We start from the raw sequence: 15996 nt of genomic DNA, 5'->3' as shown, positions 1-15996 counted from the left end.
GGGGGTGAAGGGACATATCTGAGTTGCATCTCTGTTGGCTTTTAGTGAATTTTTGATTATTTTGGTGTATGTCTCTTGACCTCTTGGGGGCCACAACTCTGTGGATGACCATAAATGAATGGTTGGGTTATTCTGGATTGAAAAGTCTTTTCTGCAAGCTTCTTCAGAATCTGAGGTGACAGTCCTCACTGTTGATTAATTTGGAGGAGGGACCTGGTTTATACTAACATGATAAAAGCTTTTGTAAGCAAAAACATTTTTGGATTATACAAAGATCCACTGAGAATGAACCAGAGAGACTCAGATGTGTTGCACACTTCTATATTCCTAGAGTAGATAGGAGTCAAGGGAAGGAGCTAGAAATCTGAAGAGCCCTGATTATTTTTGTTTATTACTAGCTTGATTTTAATTCCACTTGTTTCTTCTAATGCAGTTGTGACTTTGAGCAAACTTTCTGAATTTGGATGTTGTCTATTTTATTGGAGTTGGATAAATCTCTTTATAAGATCTCTTACAACTTTGAATCTGTCTTGTAGAAACTGACTATAGCCTGTATTGCATTTTCTAAAATATTTTAAAAATAGTATTACGGATTGAGGGGGCATTTTTTATTTTATATTAGGTTATAGTTGAGTTATAACGTTGTGTTAGTTTCAGTTGTACATACAGGTGTCTTTCTTTTTCCTACTGAGTGCTTTAAACATTATTTCAACTGGTAATTTTTATATAGGATACTTTGGTTTCATCTCAGAAAAGAAAAAAGATCTATGTTGAGTTTCAAAAAAGAAGGTAAATAAAGTAATGGAGGCCTGTCTGATGTAGAAATAGATGTCAATATGACAACATTGAGGAAATTAAAGGGGTTAAAGATAGAGGTGGAAGACTTTTCCCCCCTTGAATTTGTGTCTTCCCCAAATCCTCTTTACTTAGTCCTTTATCTAAGGCAACAATTTGTTTGGTTAATTTTTTTGTCTAAACAAGTAATGTATTTCCTTAGTTCACAAATCAAAATTATATAGAAAAGTATAGCCAAGGAATTCCCACCTCTAGCTCCAACTACTGTTTCCTCCTTGTCCCTTGTAGATATCCAGTGTTAGTGGTCTCTGGTTTATCCTTGTAGTGCTTAGCAGGCAAATATAATTACATATTCTTTCCTTCCCTACTTCTGACACAAATGGTTACTGGTAGCTATATTAATGAATTATGTTTTTTTTATTCACTGTCATATTTCATCTCATCTCGTATTTTAGCTCTAAGGAAGTATACCATTATTTTATGTATCGCTAAGAAATTGTAAAATGCTGCCAATTAAACTATGACAAGTGCTTGTCTGTCACATTGACTTAAATTGGATCCCTATTTTGGAGGTATAAAATGGGGGAAAAAATCTTAACAATGGTGTATCCTCACATTGTTTTTTTTAATATCAGCTCCTAATTTTTTATGATATGTACTTTTTCATTCTGTAGGTGTACCATAGTATATTCAACTAGCTGGACATTGGATGTTTCTAATCTTTTGTTGTTATAATACTGTAATGAGTAAGCTTGTATCATTTCAGTTAATATAAGTACAGACATATCTATAGGATAGATTTGTGGGTCAAAGGGTAAGTGCATCTGTAATTATTAAGACACTGACCATATTTTCTGTAGGAGGTGCACTTGTATTCTGTTCTCCACAAGCAGAATACAACAGGATGTTCCTTCCTATCCTTGTTAAAAGAGGATAGGCTCAAACTTGGTTTTGCCAAATTTCATAACAAGTGGTATCTCATAGCTCTTTTATGATTTGTCTCTCTTTACTGTACATGCCTGAATTTACATTTCTTATGCATCTAAGGACTATTTGTTTCTTTGTATGAACCATGTATTCATGAATTTTGCCTATCTTTCCATTCATTTGTTTTTCTGTTGATCTTTTTCTTATTTTGTAGAGTTCTGATATAAAAGACAGGTTAACTGTTTGTGATGCTTTTTTTTTTTTTATTTTACTTACGGTATTTTCTACCACATGGAAATCTTTTTTTTTAGTAGTTGAATTTTTTAGTCCTTCATATAGATTTTAAATTAACAAAACCTTCTCCAGTGCAGTGTTACATAATTATTTTCTTATTTTCTTCTAATACTTTAAACATCCCCCTCCTTTTAAATTTTCCATCTATTTGGACTTTATCCTAGTATATAGTATGGGGTATGAGTCCACTTTTCGTCGTTATTCAGATCAACACTGCACTGATTAAATGATTTAAGCAATGAATTGATAGTTTGTTTTATCTAGTAGGACTAGTCTCTAAATTTTATTCTTATTTTTTCCCTGGCTACTACTGCTTGTTTATTTTTTCATATGAACTTTAGAATCATGAGCTCATCCAGTTCTTGGGTTGGGAAGGAGGGACAAAAAAACTTGTTTCGGGGGGACTTATGAACCATGTTGGGCTTGCCAGGTGGCTCAGAGGTAAAGAATCCACCTGCCAGTGCAGGAGACCTGGGTTCGATCCCTGGGTCAGGAATATCCCTTGGAGAAGGAAATGGCAACCCACTCCAGTCTTCTTGCCCAGGAAATCCCATGGACAGGGGAACCTGGTGGGCTTCAGTCCACAGGATCACAAGAGTTGGACAAGACTTAACAGCTAAACAACAACAAAGGGACCCTATTAAATTAGTAAAGTAACTTAGTAATAATTTTATTTTGGTCCTTTGAAGGTCCTGTTCACAGTATTAGGCACTGTAATAACATGGCAGGAAAAGAAACTGATAATTTATATACATTGGTAACCATTATTTTCTCAGTTTTCATACCTTCTATGGTAGCACCTTTAGCACTTAATTGTTTTTGAGAAGAACACCTACGCCATGAAAATAGGAAGAAATACTTTAGGACTTCAGCTAAAATTAAGTAGCCAATGCCAGTTTTGTATGTTTGTTATATTAGGTGAAAGTTTTATTTGTGAGAAACTTGGCTACTACAGTGACAGAAGAAATATTGGAAAAGTCATTTTCTGAATTTGGAAAACTTGAAAGAGTGAAGAAGTTGAAAGATTATGCATTTGTTCATTTCGAAGACAGAGGAGCAGCTGTTAAGGTAGAAATTTTGATATTTTGTTTCTTGATATGTGAATTTTGTTGTTGAAACTTGCTAGAACACACAAAGTGACTTTATAAACAAATGAAATTGGTTTTCAGCTTTTACCGAACTCTGGAGCTTTCTTTTAATAATCTCTGTGAAGTGGTAGTAATGTAACAGGTAAGACTCTATATTTCAAAGCCTGATTATTACTAACTGAGTTTGTGACCTCAGGCAAGTTACTTTTAATCTCTGTATTATTTTTGTAAGCCTAAGCTTTGATAGCATGATACCTTGAAAATGTTAACAAGGAATAGTAATTAGCTTCCATAAATACCAAAATGATAGTGAATACATTGTAACTACTTTAGTTACTTGTTTAAGAACCTATGAGTGGAGCTGAGTAGTGTACATGGCTTCATATCTAGTACAGTGTAATTCAGTGGGTGTGTTCTGAGGGAATGGTTAGTTCTTCATAGTCTTGCCTTTCTTTGGTTCTCACAGTTTCAATAGTTGTTAGAAATATTTCTTGCATATAATAGTTAATTTGCTTGTTGATAGTATTTGAAAAGTATGAAAAACAGTATTTTCATATAGTGTCTAGAACATATAACCTGAGTACTCTGCTGCTTTCCGTTGATAGTGGATCAATATCATCTTTAATGGCTGAAATTTTCAGTTTCTTCCTCTTGTCCCTCTCTCCCTTCTGGAGAAAAGGGGAGGGGAGGGGCTGACAAAACAAAACACAGGGCAAAAATAAAAGATTTTTTATATAATTGGGGAGATAGATCTAAAACCCTTGGTGACTCAGGCCTGGTTCTTTTTTTGCATGTTTTGTCAGTAAAGCGGCCGCCCCCCCCGTCTAATTAGGGCAGGTTTTATTTCCTGACCAGGGTACTGCTTTAAAATGTGCTTTATAGAATCTTTGACTAGTAGAATTTATTGGTTTGCTTTTTGATGGAAGCTAATTACTGAGACAGTATTGCTTATAAAATTCATAGCTTAGTACAGAACTTGTTTGGCTTCTGAATTGCGAGTGATAGGAAGGACAGATAACTAATAAATTTATACCTTCTAAATATTCATTTTGATTTACTTGGTATTAAATAACTGATTGTTCATAATTGAAAATAATTTTCAAGGGTGGTTTGCCAAAGCGATTTCTGAAATTGTAAGATTTCTAGCCTAGAAGATAGCCAGAGGAAAGAGTATAGACAGATGCTCTGTTCTTTTGTTTATACCAGGAAGCTTTTATAGATTCATTTAATTGCTTTAGTTGAAGCAGCCAAAAGCTTAGGTGGTAAAGGGGAAAAAACTCGGTAAGAGGAAGATACTGATTTAATCTTTTGTCTGGATACTTGTAAATCACTAAAATGTTCTTTAGGGTTAGAGCATTTTATTATGTATGTCCAGAGAGGGTTGTATTGGGAAACAGAAAAACTGGTGAGGAGGTAATACTTGGTTACTGAGTTACCTGAACCTTGAAGTATGGCAGAAGTTATTAGGTGGAATGATAGAAATAAAAAACTAGAGCCCGGAATACTTTTGATTACTGCTTCCAGATGAGTACTTGAGTCTTAATTAGTTCAAGCCTTTGCTGGGCTCTGTGCTTTTAACCATTCAGGTAAAGTATATACCAGGTTCAGCATTGTTGGGGTGGGGAAGATGCTTTTTTTCTTTTTTTTTTGGTTAGTATCATGTTGAATTTCACCGATGGTCTCATTTATATTTCAAATTCTTGATATTTTTATTAAAGAACAGTTTAAGACCTACAGGGTGAATGCCATGTTTGTTTAAAAATTTTAATCCTGAAAAGTTTGTTAATACTGGCATGTTCTCCAGATGGGAATTTGCTGTTTGTTTTGGCCTTAGCTTGGAGGAATTAGTTACTTGCAATTAAGGAGCAGTAACAAGCAGCTCTCTGCTTTATCTTTTTAAATATAATAATAGGACATCAGTTTTATTCTCAGTGTAACTTGCACATAAAGTAAGGTTGAGGGGAATAAGTATTTTGTGTATTTTTTAAAATTTGGTGGCTATATTCCTCTTGGAAATTAAAACAGTTGTGAATTAAATTGTTTATGAGGTGTATTAAATGGTACAGACAATGTTATGTTTAAGGTACTGTTACTTGTAAAATAAATTTGTTTCTAATTTTGCATAGGCCATGGATGAAATGAATGGCAAAGAAATAGAAGGAGAAGAAATTGAAATTGTCTTAGCCAAGCCACCAGACAAGAAAAGGAAAGAGCGCCAAGCTGCTAGACAGGCCTCGAGGAGTACTGCGTGAGTCTGCATTTAGTAAATATATCAGAGATCCGGTAGTTTAAAAAGTTAGGAAGAATCTTGAAGTCAGGAAAAATCTAACTTGTTTTTTCTTTTCTCCCTTCCCTCCATTGCTAGGTATGAAGATTATTACTATCACCCTCCTCCTCGCATGCCACCTCCAATTAGAGGTCGGGGTCGTGGTGGGGGGAGAGGTGGATATGGCTACCCTCCAGATTACTATGGCTATGAAGATTACTATGATGATTACTATGGTTATGATTATCACGACTATCGTGGAGGCTATGAAGATCCCTACTACGGCTATGATGATGGCTATGCAGTAAGAGGAAGAGGAGGAGGAAGGGGAGGGCGAGGTGCTCCACCACCACCAAGGGGGCGGGGAGCACCACCTCCAAGAGGTAGAGCTGGCTACTCACAGAGGGGGGCACCTTTGGGACCACCAAGAGGCTCTAGGGGTGGCAGAGGGGGTCCTGCACAACAGCAGAGAGGCCGTGGTTCCCGTGGATCTCGGGGCAACCGTGGGGGCAATGTAGGAGGCAAGAGAAAGGCAGACGGGTACAACCAACCTGACTCCAAGCGCCGTCAGACCAACAACCAACAGAACTGGGGTTCCCAACCCATCGCTCAACAGCCGCTTCAGCAAGGTGGTGACTATTCTGGTAACTATGGTTACAATAATGACAACCAGGAATTTTATCAGGATACTTATGGGCAACAGTGGAAATAGACAAGTGAGGGCTTGAAAATGATATTGACAAGATACGATTGGCTCTAGATCTACATCCTTCAAAAAAATTGGCTTATCTGTTTCATCTTTAAGTAGCAATTTGCTGCCATTTGTATTTGGCTGAAGAAATCACTATTGTGTATATACTCAAGTCTTTTTATTTTTTCCTCTTTTCATAAATGCTCTTGGACATTATTGGGCTTGCAGAGTTCCCTTATTCTGGGAGTTACAATGCTTTTATCGTTTCAGGCTTCACTTTAGCTTCAAAACAAGCTGAGCACACTGTTAAAATCATGATTTTGCAGAACCTTTGGTTTTGGACAGTTTCATTTTTTGGATTTGGGACAGCTTACATAGGGGTATGGAGTATGCTGTAAATAAAAATACAAGCTAGTGCTTTGTCTTAGTAGTTTGAAGAAATTAAAAGCAAACAAATTTAAGTTTTCTTGTATTGAAAATAACCTATGATTGTATGTTTTGCATTCCTAGAAGTAGGTCAACTGTGTTTTTAAATTGTTATAACTTCACACCTTTTTGAAACCTGCCCTACAAAATTTGTTTGGCTTAAACGTCAAAGCCGTGACAATTTGTTCTTTGATGTGATTGTATTTCCAATTTCTTGTTCATGTAAGATTTCAATAAAACTCAAAAATCTATTCAAAACATTACCTATTTCAAATTCAATTGTGTCCTAAAACATTATTTTATTCGTAATCCTTGCAAGGAATATTGTTTTCAAACTATAACTGCCTATGTGAGTGATCAAATTCATGCAAAATTTCTTGTCTATTCTAATATGTATCGTGGATATCAGACTGAGGATTAGTCTAAATTCTAATACTTATTCCAAATAGCACTTCATTGATTGATGTTCTTTCATAGTCATCTAATTTGGCAATTTTATCCTTTATTTTTATAAAAACAAGCTCAGGCTTTTGAACATTCTTGCAGGCATTGGATAATTTGCATTAAATAAAATGGGGTTGGGGAAGCAGACTGCTATTTATTTTGACCCACATTCTTTCTATAAAGGATAATTTGTTGTCTGAAGACCTTATTTGCTGGAGTGAATGTATATAGCAGGAAAAAATGTTAGTACTGTGGCGTCAGTTGCTCTGCGGACTAAACTTCATGTAAACTTTCAGTATACATCATTGTAACTATCACTTCAGTTACTAATTAGGAATATAATTTCCTATTACTATGTAAATTTTCTTTGAGAAACACTCAGGCCTTGTAAGAGAGGCTTACAAATGCCCAGTAGTCCTACTTCTGACTTCCTGTTACTACCTCTTATTTTTATTTATTTATTTATTTATTTACTCAAATGGCTAAAAATTTTGTGGGCCAAATCATAACATCTACTTCCATTTCCTGTAGAAATTCTCCCTTTATCGTGAGAATTTTTTTTTTTTTGCTTGAGAATAAGAGGAACAAAAGAATCTATAAACAGCGCAGAAAAGTCTGGATCACTTTCAAATAACCAATAAAAATTTTCCCTTCCATTTTATTCTTAGGCGGATCTAAAATGTTTTTAAATTATAAAAATAAGCCATTGGAGAAGAATTAAAATGGGCACACCTTTATTTTGTGTTTTGTTCCTGTTTGGTGTCTTTTATGAGTGGTATTAGATTTCAAAATTATAAGCTATCTAATTCCTTCAAAGCTCAGTCAGAGCATATTTTGGTTTTCATGACTTCTCTTTTGACTTTGAGGAGAAAAATGAGTATTTGCTGATGAAAGTCAGTATATCATTTCTTATAAAAAATACATTTATTACATAGTTCAGTAAGTTAACAGGCCTTGTTAATATTCCTTTTATGTTTTTGGAAACCAGTAGAGGAATTATATATAATTCCTGTGTATAACAGATTGACGTTAACGTGGGTATCTATTTAATAAAGCTTGGATCCAGTTGTTTTTCTTATGCCCATGTATGCAGGTATAGACACCAAACATTCTTTAAATGCTATATTTTCAACTTTGAAAATACAATTTGAAGCTCTAACTATAAATCTAAATTAGATTTAAGTAAAACCCACGATTTTTCTTGGAAAGAAGAGAGGCTGTAGAAATAAAATTTAAATTATTTGTATTTCTTAGATGTTACCAGCAAACAAGTTCTTATGAACAAAATTAGGAATCGGAATAGAAGTAATTCTGAAAAAGTAATTTATGAGCTTTCCCCACCTATCCTAAAATGTAAATCTGGCAAAAACATATGAATCAAACCTAGGTTCCATGTCAAAATCTTTTTCTTTAATTGCAAATTATATTTTACTCTCACCAGTTAAAAATATACTATAAAGATATTCCTCAAATAGCACTTTATAGGTTTTTTGTGGCTATTTAACAGACAGACAAAACGTTATAAGCATTCAGTCTACTGTGGAGCTTTTCCCTTACTGATGTAAGCTATTGTAAGCTATTGCTGTAAGCGGCATTCCGAGAAAACAGATTCAGAGCTTAACTACTCATAGAAGTAAATCTAACAGTCTGATAAACAAACCTGAAAAATGTCACCTGAAGAGGCTTTTATTCTAGATTTGCATTAGGTTTTTTCTTAAATAGGCGCATATTATGAGTTCTAGGAAATCCGATTGCCTACTCTCCTGCCATCTTTTTTGTTCTCCCACCTACTTCCTTTGTTTTTATTTCTGAGCCTGCTACAGTAACATGCGTGCTGGGAAATATTTTTACTTTATATTGAGAATGACCTCTTCTTTGTAGATACTCTCTGGAGAATTATATAAATATGCCCCCTCCCCATAGTGAAATCCTAATTTTTATTTGATCACTCATTTATAGCAGTTGCTTAAACGTATGTATTTATATGACGGTGTTTTGATTTTCTTAAAGCAAAAAAGTTTTAATTAGCCAGATTTCTAATAATTTCAAGTTTATTTGATCAATTGATGTGGAAATTGAGTTACTATGGTTCTGTAGCTAATTTTTTTTAAAGAGTTCAGCATAATTGTTTTTCAGTTTTTCTAGTTACTGGGGTTATTCTGCATAAGAAAGCCCAATGCTTTCTGTTAGATCATTTTTCTCATTTGGCTTTGAAATCTGAGTTAGGTGAACCCTCTTTTTAAAAAGGTCAGCATACATGAAAATACATTTGTTAAATTCCAAAAGAGAAGGGACATTAAATTCCATTCCTAGCATAAAGCCATATAATATTCTTGAAACTCATTGCATCATTTGCCTCCTGCCCATTTGGATAATCATACCTATGTTTTATTAATTGTGTATTATTTGTAAAACCAAACCCTTCCAGTAAATACTTGCTATAAGGCTATCATTTGTCAGTTTAAAAGACTTCTAAATATGTTAGTTTACCATTTTGATTTTTCCAAGGAGATTTTATTATATTGAACTATCCAGTATTCTTAAAACCAACCAGAGTATGTAGAAGAATTGTTAATGTTAGTGTTGTCTTTTATTATGTGAAGCCTCTTAAGTGAGCGTCTAAGAAAAAGCCTTATAGAAAGAGTGCACTGGATTTATAAGTGTGTTTATGTTTTTCTAAGAATGGGAGCTTCTGTTAACTTAGTTGTTCTGAGTAAGACCGTGGATTTGGGTGACTGACTAGAGAATCCAGAATGACAAGTTCATTGACCAGGCATTTTTACTTTTGCATTAGAAGTTTGTTGATTAGTTTTTATTTTTGAAATGCAAATACTGAACTTTAAAAATATTGTTTATTTCATGTATTGGTCATTTAAATATTTAATTGGGAGTGGTCATTAATTGTTTTAGGAAAGTTTTTTTTTCTTTTACCTATATACATGTATATATATATATTTTATTTAGAGGTTACCAGAAGCTCTGGGTTTTTTGTTTTGTTTTGTTTCTGTTTTTTAATCATTTTCAGATGTTATCCAGAAATCTGCAAGTGTACTTTTCCTGTTTTAACTCCTTCCTTTTATCACCTGACTATCAGGGAAGCGAGGTTGAGGCTGCCCTGACCTGACATGTCATGATGTCGACTTGCTAGGTGGGGTTCGCTGGGGACGATAACCAGTGGAATTATTGGTAAGAACTTTTTTTTCCTATTTTTTTTTTTTTTTTAATCAGTAGCGGGGCATTAAGTGTGGGAGAATGCCCATGTTCTATAAGTGGGCATTTATGTCAGCCTTGTAGAAGAATAAAACTTTAACACAAGATAATTCTGTTCATAGTAGGAACATATAAACATATAAAAAGTATTTCATACCCTTTATTCTCAAATTCTTAGCTTAGCAGGAAAGGCCTGCAAGTTTGAAGTAAAGTAATGAAATACTCAGGGTATATTATAAGTGGTCAAGATAGACTAAATCTCTTGGAGAAACAGTAAATTTGCTTTATTTTATGTGATTTTCAGTCCCTCTGATATCTTCAGTATATTTACATTTTATTGACTAGATTATCTTAAAAGTTTTAGCAATTTGACAAATAAGAGTGGGCTCAGTTTATAGATACATTTGATATGATGACTTTAGGTCAAGAGGAAATTATGTAGCTGAAATATTAGGACCTTTTTATATAGGAGAAACAGAAATCTAAGTCTATCAACCTGTATTTTGTCTAAACCCCAGGAGAGCTGATGGGATAAGTAGATATTGATAGAATTACAGTCGATTTTTAGGTCATTACTAAAGAGCAAAATCTCATACTCAGGGGATTCCATGATGCTACAGTATAAATTGAGGGAATTAATAATGAGGTATTTCTGAATACCACATAAAAAATAATGTTAAGCACTGGTTAAAAGTAATTATGAATTTTTATGCCTAGAACCTCCTCAGTATTCTCATGCCTTCTTTGTTGGTTGGGTGTATCAGTCTAGAAAGACTCTCCTAGGTAATAAACATGGACTAGTCAGTGTCATGAATATTAACCCGAATCTGTAAGCTTGCTGTAGACCAGAGGTATATGACTACCATGAAATTATACTTTAAGAACTGCAGTGATTGCATCATTGTGTTAAGTGTTTCTCTTCTGACACATTTTATGCATGTATAAGTGGCAGAACAGATGGGAGTGTAGAACTTTTAGATTGTACTTAATAATGTATCATCCTAGGGAAGTTTTACAATTAGCAATAGGAACACTCTAGTAGAGCTGAAAGTTCATATAAGTTAAAGAAAATGCAGTGCAAACTTGTTGGCTTTTATACACTAACAGTAAAATACATTTCATGGGAGGAGGCATTATGGGGGAAAACTTAAATTTCTCAAATATAAAAAAGGGCTTTCAGTTTCTGTAGTAACTTTGTCAGGATCCCATTGCTTATCTTGATGTCTCATTTTTGATGGCTGGACAAAGGTGACTTATCTAGCCTGTTCAGTAACATAGATAGAAATGTACTTTAATGAGTTCTGTTATGTTTAGTATGTTATAAGCCTATTTCTATAATTGAGTTGAAAGCTCCTGCAAACATTACATTGCTGATAGCATACAATAATATGAGAATATTGAAATAGGTACATTTGCAAGACCATTTAATCAATAGTTTAATAAAAATCATGCTTTTGGTACAGTGTTCAGGTACTATAACTGTGTTGGAATATTTGTACAATGTTAAATATTTTTAATAAAATCTAACATGTTCAAAGTGTTGTGTTGGTGATTTTGGGTGGGGTGTGGTGGGTTCAATTGTGCAACAAAGATTCAGTAGTACTGTAATGGAGACTTTTGTAGTCAAATGGAGTTCTTTTCCTCACATTTAGTACTAGATATTGGGCACCTGTCCATGTGAAGGTAGTGAAGGATTGGGATAGTACAAATAAAAATACTGAATTCCAGTGGCTTATTACAGTATCAGGAAGTAGCTTTACTGGGGTTAGAACTGGGTTTCCTGGTGTCAGATGGAATTGTTGTCTTTGGCATAACAGGCTACCTATAAAGCTTCTATGATGAAAATCTGGCATATTCACATTGGAAATGATCCTGGAAAACGTACAGAGGTGAGCAAAGGGAAACACTTGTACAGTGCTTTGAGTAAGCATTTTATTCTCCAGTGTCCTTGACCCCTTGACATGACGTGTCTGCAAGTGAAGGAAAGGTGAGGGGATATTTGAGGAAGGCTATGTTGGAGGGTTGAGGTGCACCACTGAGGAATGTCTCTAGTGTATAAGAAACATATCAAGAGCTCTATTTCTTAAACTTTATAAGGGTTTCTATTGTACTGATCCCATTCTCTTGAAGATAGCCCTAATCTAGTCATTTTTCTTGTGGCTTGTCTTCCTTGAAGGCATACTTAATTCTTTACTAAGTCAAAAAGGTAGAAGTTCCGCAAGTCAGAGTGGAAATTTGCTTGAAATAAAAGTTCGTTCCTCTGAATACTGTACTGTTACGGATTTAGAAGGAAAGTGACCTGATGATTTGTAAACAAATCAAGTAAGAAACCATTCAGAGGAGTAGTAATACACTCTACCCTCTTTTAATGAAGATTGTTAAATAAACATGAGCTGCGGGGAAGAAGAAATGTACCCTATTTCAAGAAAGACAATTCTTTGGTCAGTATTTTCCGGGAAGATTTTACTGTTTCTTATTTCCCCCAAATCAAAAAGTCACTCACTGAGACAGTAAGGAATATTCTGACAGCAGAAGTATCTAAACTTGGGCCCCTTTAAGTACTGGCAGGGCTGGGGCTGAGGGGCGGCTTGGGGTGGGGATGCAGCTCACTGGTTTGTGGTGTATTTTTTCCAGGAATAAAAAGAGGTTGTTTTATGATCATTTTAAGCTTAGGCTCTATAGGTGTCTTTTTTCTCTACCTAAAGCTCTGAATTTACTAGTTTATTTTTAGAAATAAGATTTTTATTAAGTATTTTCTTGTGGAGTATATTTTATTCACATAGGGGAATATCTTCCTAGTGATGAGAAAGAAATCACAGTTCTTTTTAGACTTGGAAATTATGACTAAAATCACAATCCTGTGTTGCAGGCGGATTCTTTACCAGCTGAGCCACAAGGGAAGCCCCCAAAACACTTTAAATGCACTGTTGCATGGGTGCTGAGTAGGTTCAGTCATGTCCAATTCTTTGCAACCCTATGAACCGTAGCCCTCCAGGCTCCCCTGTCCACGGGGACTGTCCAGACAAGAATACTGGAGTGGGTTGCCAAGCCCTTCTCCAGGAGATCTTTCCTACCCAGGGATCCAACCTGAGTCTCTTATGGTTTCTGCACTGGCAAGGAGATTCTTTACCACTGGAGTCTGCCTGGGAAACTCCCATATTTTACTCACATAACGGAATATCTTCCTATTGATGTGAAAGAAATCACATTGCTATTTATTTAGACTTGGAATTTATGACTAAAATCACAATCATTTATAGACATTTCCTCAAAAAACTTATAAGCAGGACTGCTGTTCTATTCCATTACTAAAATCCCCCAAGGGTAAATTTTAGGCCTAGCTGTCCATTTTTTAAGAGGACAAGAGGTTAAATTAGTCATAAAGTTGTGCGACTTAGTCATGCCTTTTAAAATAATGTGAGGTTTGATCACTTAAAAATTACCTCTATAGGATTAAAGATGAGGATCAGTAGTTCAGTAACATTGGTAAAAGAGCTCGGCCATAGACATGTAGAGAGAAAGATTCCTTCAATATGAAAATATTGCATTATTAAAGGTCTCATATACTGAGCAATTTTTAGTCAAATTGGCAACAGATATTCCTGTACACGTGTTCTTGGAGTATTCATGCTTCGGCCAGGAATTCTTTAAATCTGCAAATTTCCGTTACCTGGGTTTTTAAGTAGATTAAGCAGAGGTTAATATATTTTAAAAGGCTGTTACTGTTTACCACCTAAGTCACTATTTTGAAAATTCTGTGGGGGAAAATTTTTAGGTGAAAAACATTATCAAGACAAATCTTGATAATAAGTGATGATACTCTTATTATTTGAATGATTGATTCAAATAATGATTATAATGGTGTATGTTTATATACTGTCATTCAAGTACCTTAGTTGCATTGGTTATACTTTTTGGTTAGATGGTATATGTTTAGCATTTGCTTATCATATTGAAACTTTATTTTCCATGCTTCCCATGAAGTATAACCTTAACAGATTAATAATATTTAAGTATAATCTCTGTAGAGTTGGTGTGGAAAATAGTTTGGTCTATTTAAATTTAAATACAACCAGCAATATTGTTACTGAAATGTCTTTTTAAATCGTGAAGATAAGTTTGCTTGTTAGTTGTCATATCATTTTTACTTGAGTTTTCAAATGTGGGGAAAATGATAAATGAGATCGTTTGTTGCATTTATCAAAGTAATTTTTTTTTTTATCAAAGTTTGAAAGACCTTCTGGTGATTATTTTAACTTTTTAGTTGAACTGTTTAGGTCACAGTTTCACCATTCATCAGTGTTTCTCAAAATTCAATGTGGATAGGAATCCCTGGGGTTTTTTAAAAATGCAGATTCTAATTCAGTAATTTGAGATGGAGCAAGAGACTTCTAATATGCTTCTCGGTGATGCCAGTGTCCCTAAATACACCTTAAATACATAGCAAGGTTATAGGTCATTTTACATTTGGGTTGGGAGTGTTAGAGAGTAGACCTTAGTAGAAAAAGATAGCAACAGGAGATGTTTATAATGATTCATAGACTAGTTGGTCTCAGTGGATCTAGTTGGAGATTAAAAACGTTTAACAGTCACCACAAATGTTAATAGTGTTTAGGATCCCAAGAAAATGTTAGTTTGCAAGAAAATGAAATGAGTTTAGAAAATCAGGCGTTAATAGTTTTAGGAAATTGATGGAAGATAATAAGGAAAAAGCAAAAAAAGACAGTCTCTGAGGAAATGTCATGGCATGTTTATTTAGGAATTAGATCAGAAAACAGTTACAAGTCATAAAAGATAAAAATAACTTCAGAAAGCTCAGGAAGGAAAGGCTAACAGGTCACAAAGAACACCCATTTGGTGGTGGTATTTTTTTTTTAATTTCTGACTTAAAAAAAATTAACATTAATTAATCAGATCAAAGTAAACCTTTGATGATAAAAAAGATTAAGGGAGAAAATCTTTACAGATGACTTGAAAAAATTTATTTTTCAAATGGATTAAGATCAACACATGGGAAATTCAAAGATAGAAATGACAGGTGTATCCATTTTTAGATAAAGAGAGACTTGGAGGTAGTAGTCCTTGATAACTGATAACATATCTTACTTTGAACTCCAGACCTTTATTTTAAAAATGAAAAAAATATTATAGATGAAGTATGGAAAAGAATATTCTGCTGTTTCTTTTTTGCCAAGCATGTCTTTATGGTATGTTAATTATAAGCTACTAACAAGGTATACCTTGTTACCAGGCATTGTGCTAATGAATCATTTTGTGTATCATGTAATCAACAACCCTTAAAGGTAGGTGATATTGTCCCTACTTTACCTATGCGGAAGTCCGAGACTAAGATTAAGTATATTTTATGGATAGCTAGTGGTCACTACCTATAAAGTGGCAAAGCCAGGATTCAAACCCTGTTGTGCCTGAACTCCGAGTGTACACTAGGTTAGGAATAGACCTAATAATGTCAGGTTAAACTTAAATGTTTAGTTCTGTGTTTACTTTAAAGGTCTTTAACCTGTTCCTAAAATGAAACCAACCTAATTTGAATTCAAAGTAGCATTGATACTTGAACAACACAGGTTAGGGCAACCAGCCCTCCTTGTGGTGGAAAATTCACTTATACAGGGTTCCTCCATATATGGCCATTCCATGTTCTCGGATTCAACCAACCACAGATCATATAGTACTGTCTAGTATTACTATTAAAAAAAATTAATGTGTAAGTACACCAGTGCAGTTCAAATGTGTGTGGGTTCAATGGTCAACTGTGATTTTGTTCTAGATTGAAATAGATTACTCATATTTTGTGTGTGAGTGATATTGGTAGTTCAGTTGCCATTTGTTTTGTT

At 34.4% G+C, this 15996-nt stretch overlaps 1 protein-coding gene across 6 annotated transcripts in view; it reads left to right on the top strand.

Annotated features, from left to right (window-relative positions):
- Positions 1–6747, top strand: part of HNRNPR (heterogeneous nuclear ribonucleoprotein R) — a 32284-nt gene extending 25537 nt beyond the window's left edge. For all 6 annotated transcript variants that reach the window (XM_086328003.1, XM_086327992.1, XM_086327975.1 and 3 more), the window contains 3 exons: positions 2935–3084; positions 5231–5352; positions 5470–6747. In XM_086328003.1, the coding sequence (XP_086184129.1) occupies positions 2935–3084; positions 5231–5352; positions 5470–6082 (885 nt within the window). In that variant the 3' untranslated portion in view covers positions 6083–6747. The remainder of the gene's footprint in view (positions 1–2934; positions 3085–5230; positions 5353–5469) is intronic.
- The last annotated feature ends 9249 nt before the right edge of the window (positions 6748–15996 follow it).

The sequence above is a fragment of the Bos grunniens genome, chromosome 2 (genome assembly GCF_055505025.1).
Source record: "Bos grunniens cultivar Pamir isolate PY7600 chromosome 2, Bosgru_T2T1.0, whole genome shotgun sequence".
Classification (NCBI taxonomy): domain Eukaryota; kingdom Metazoa; phylum Chordata; class Mammalia; order Artiodactyla; family Bovidae; genus Bos; species Bos grunniens.
Note: the sequence above shows the minus strand (reverse complement) of the source record. Positions and strands in the feature narration are given on the sequence as shown.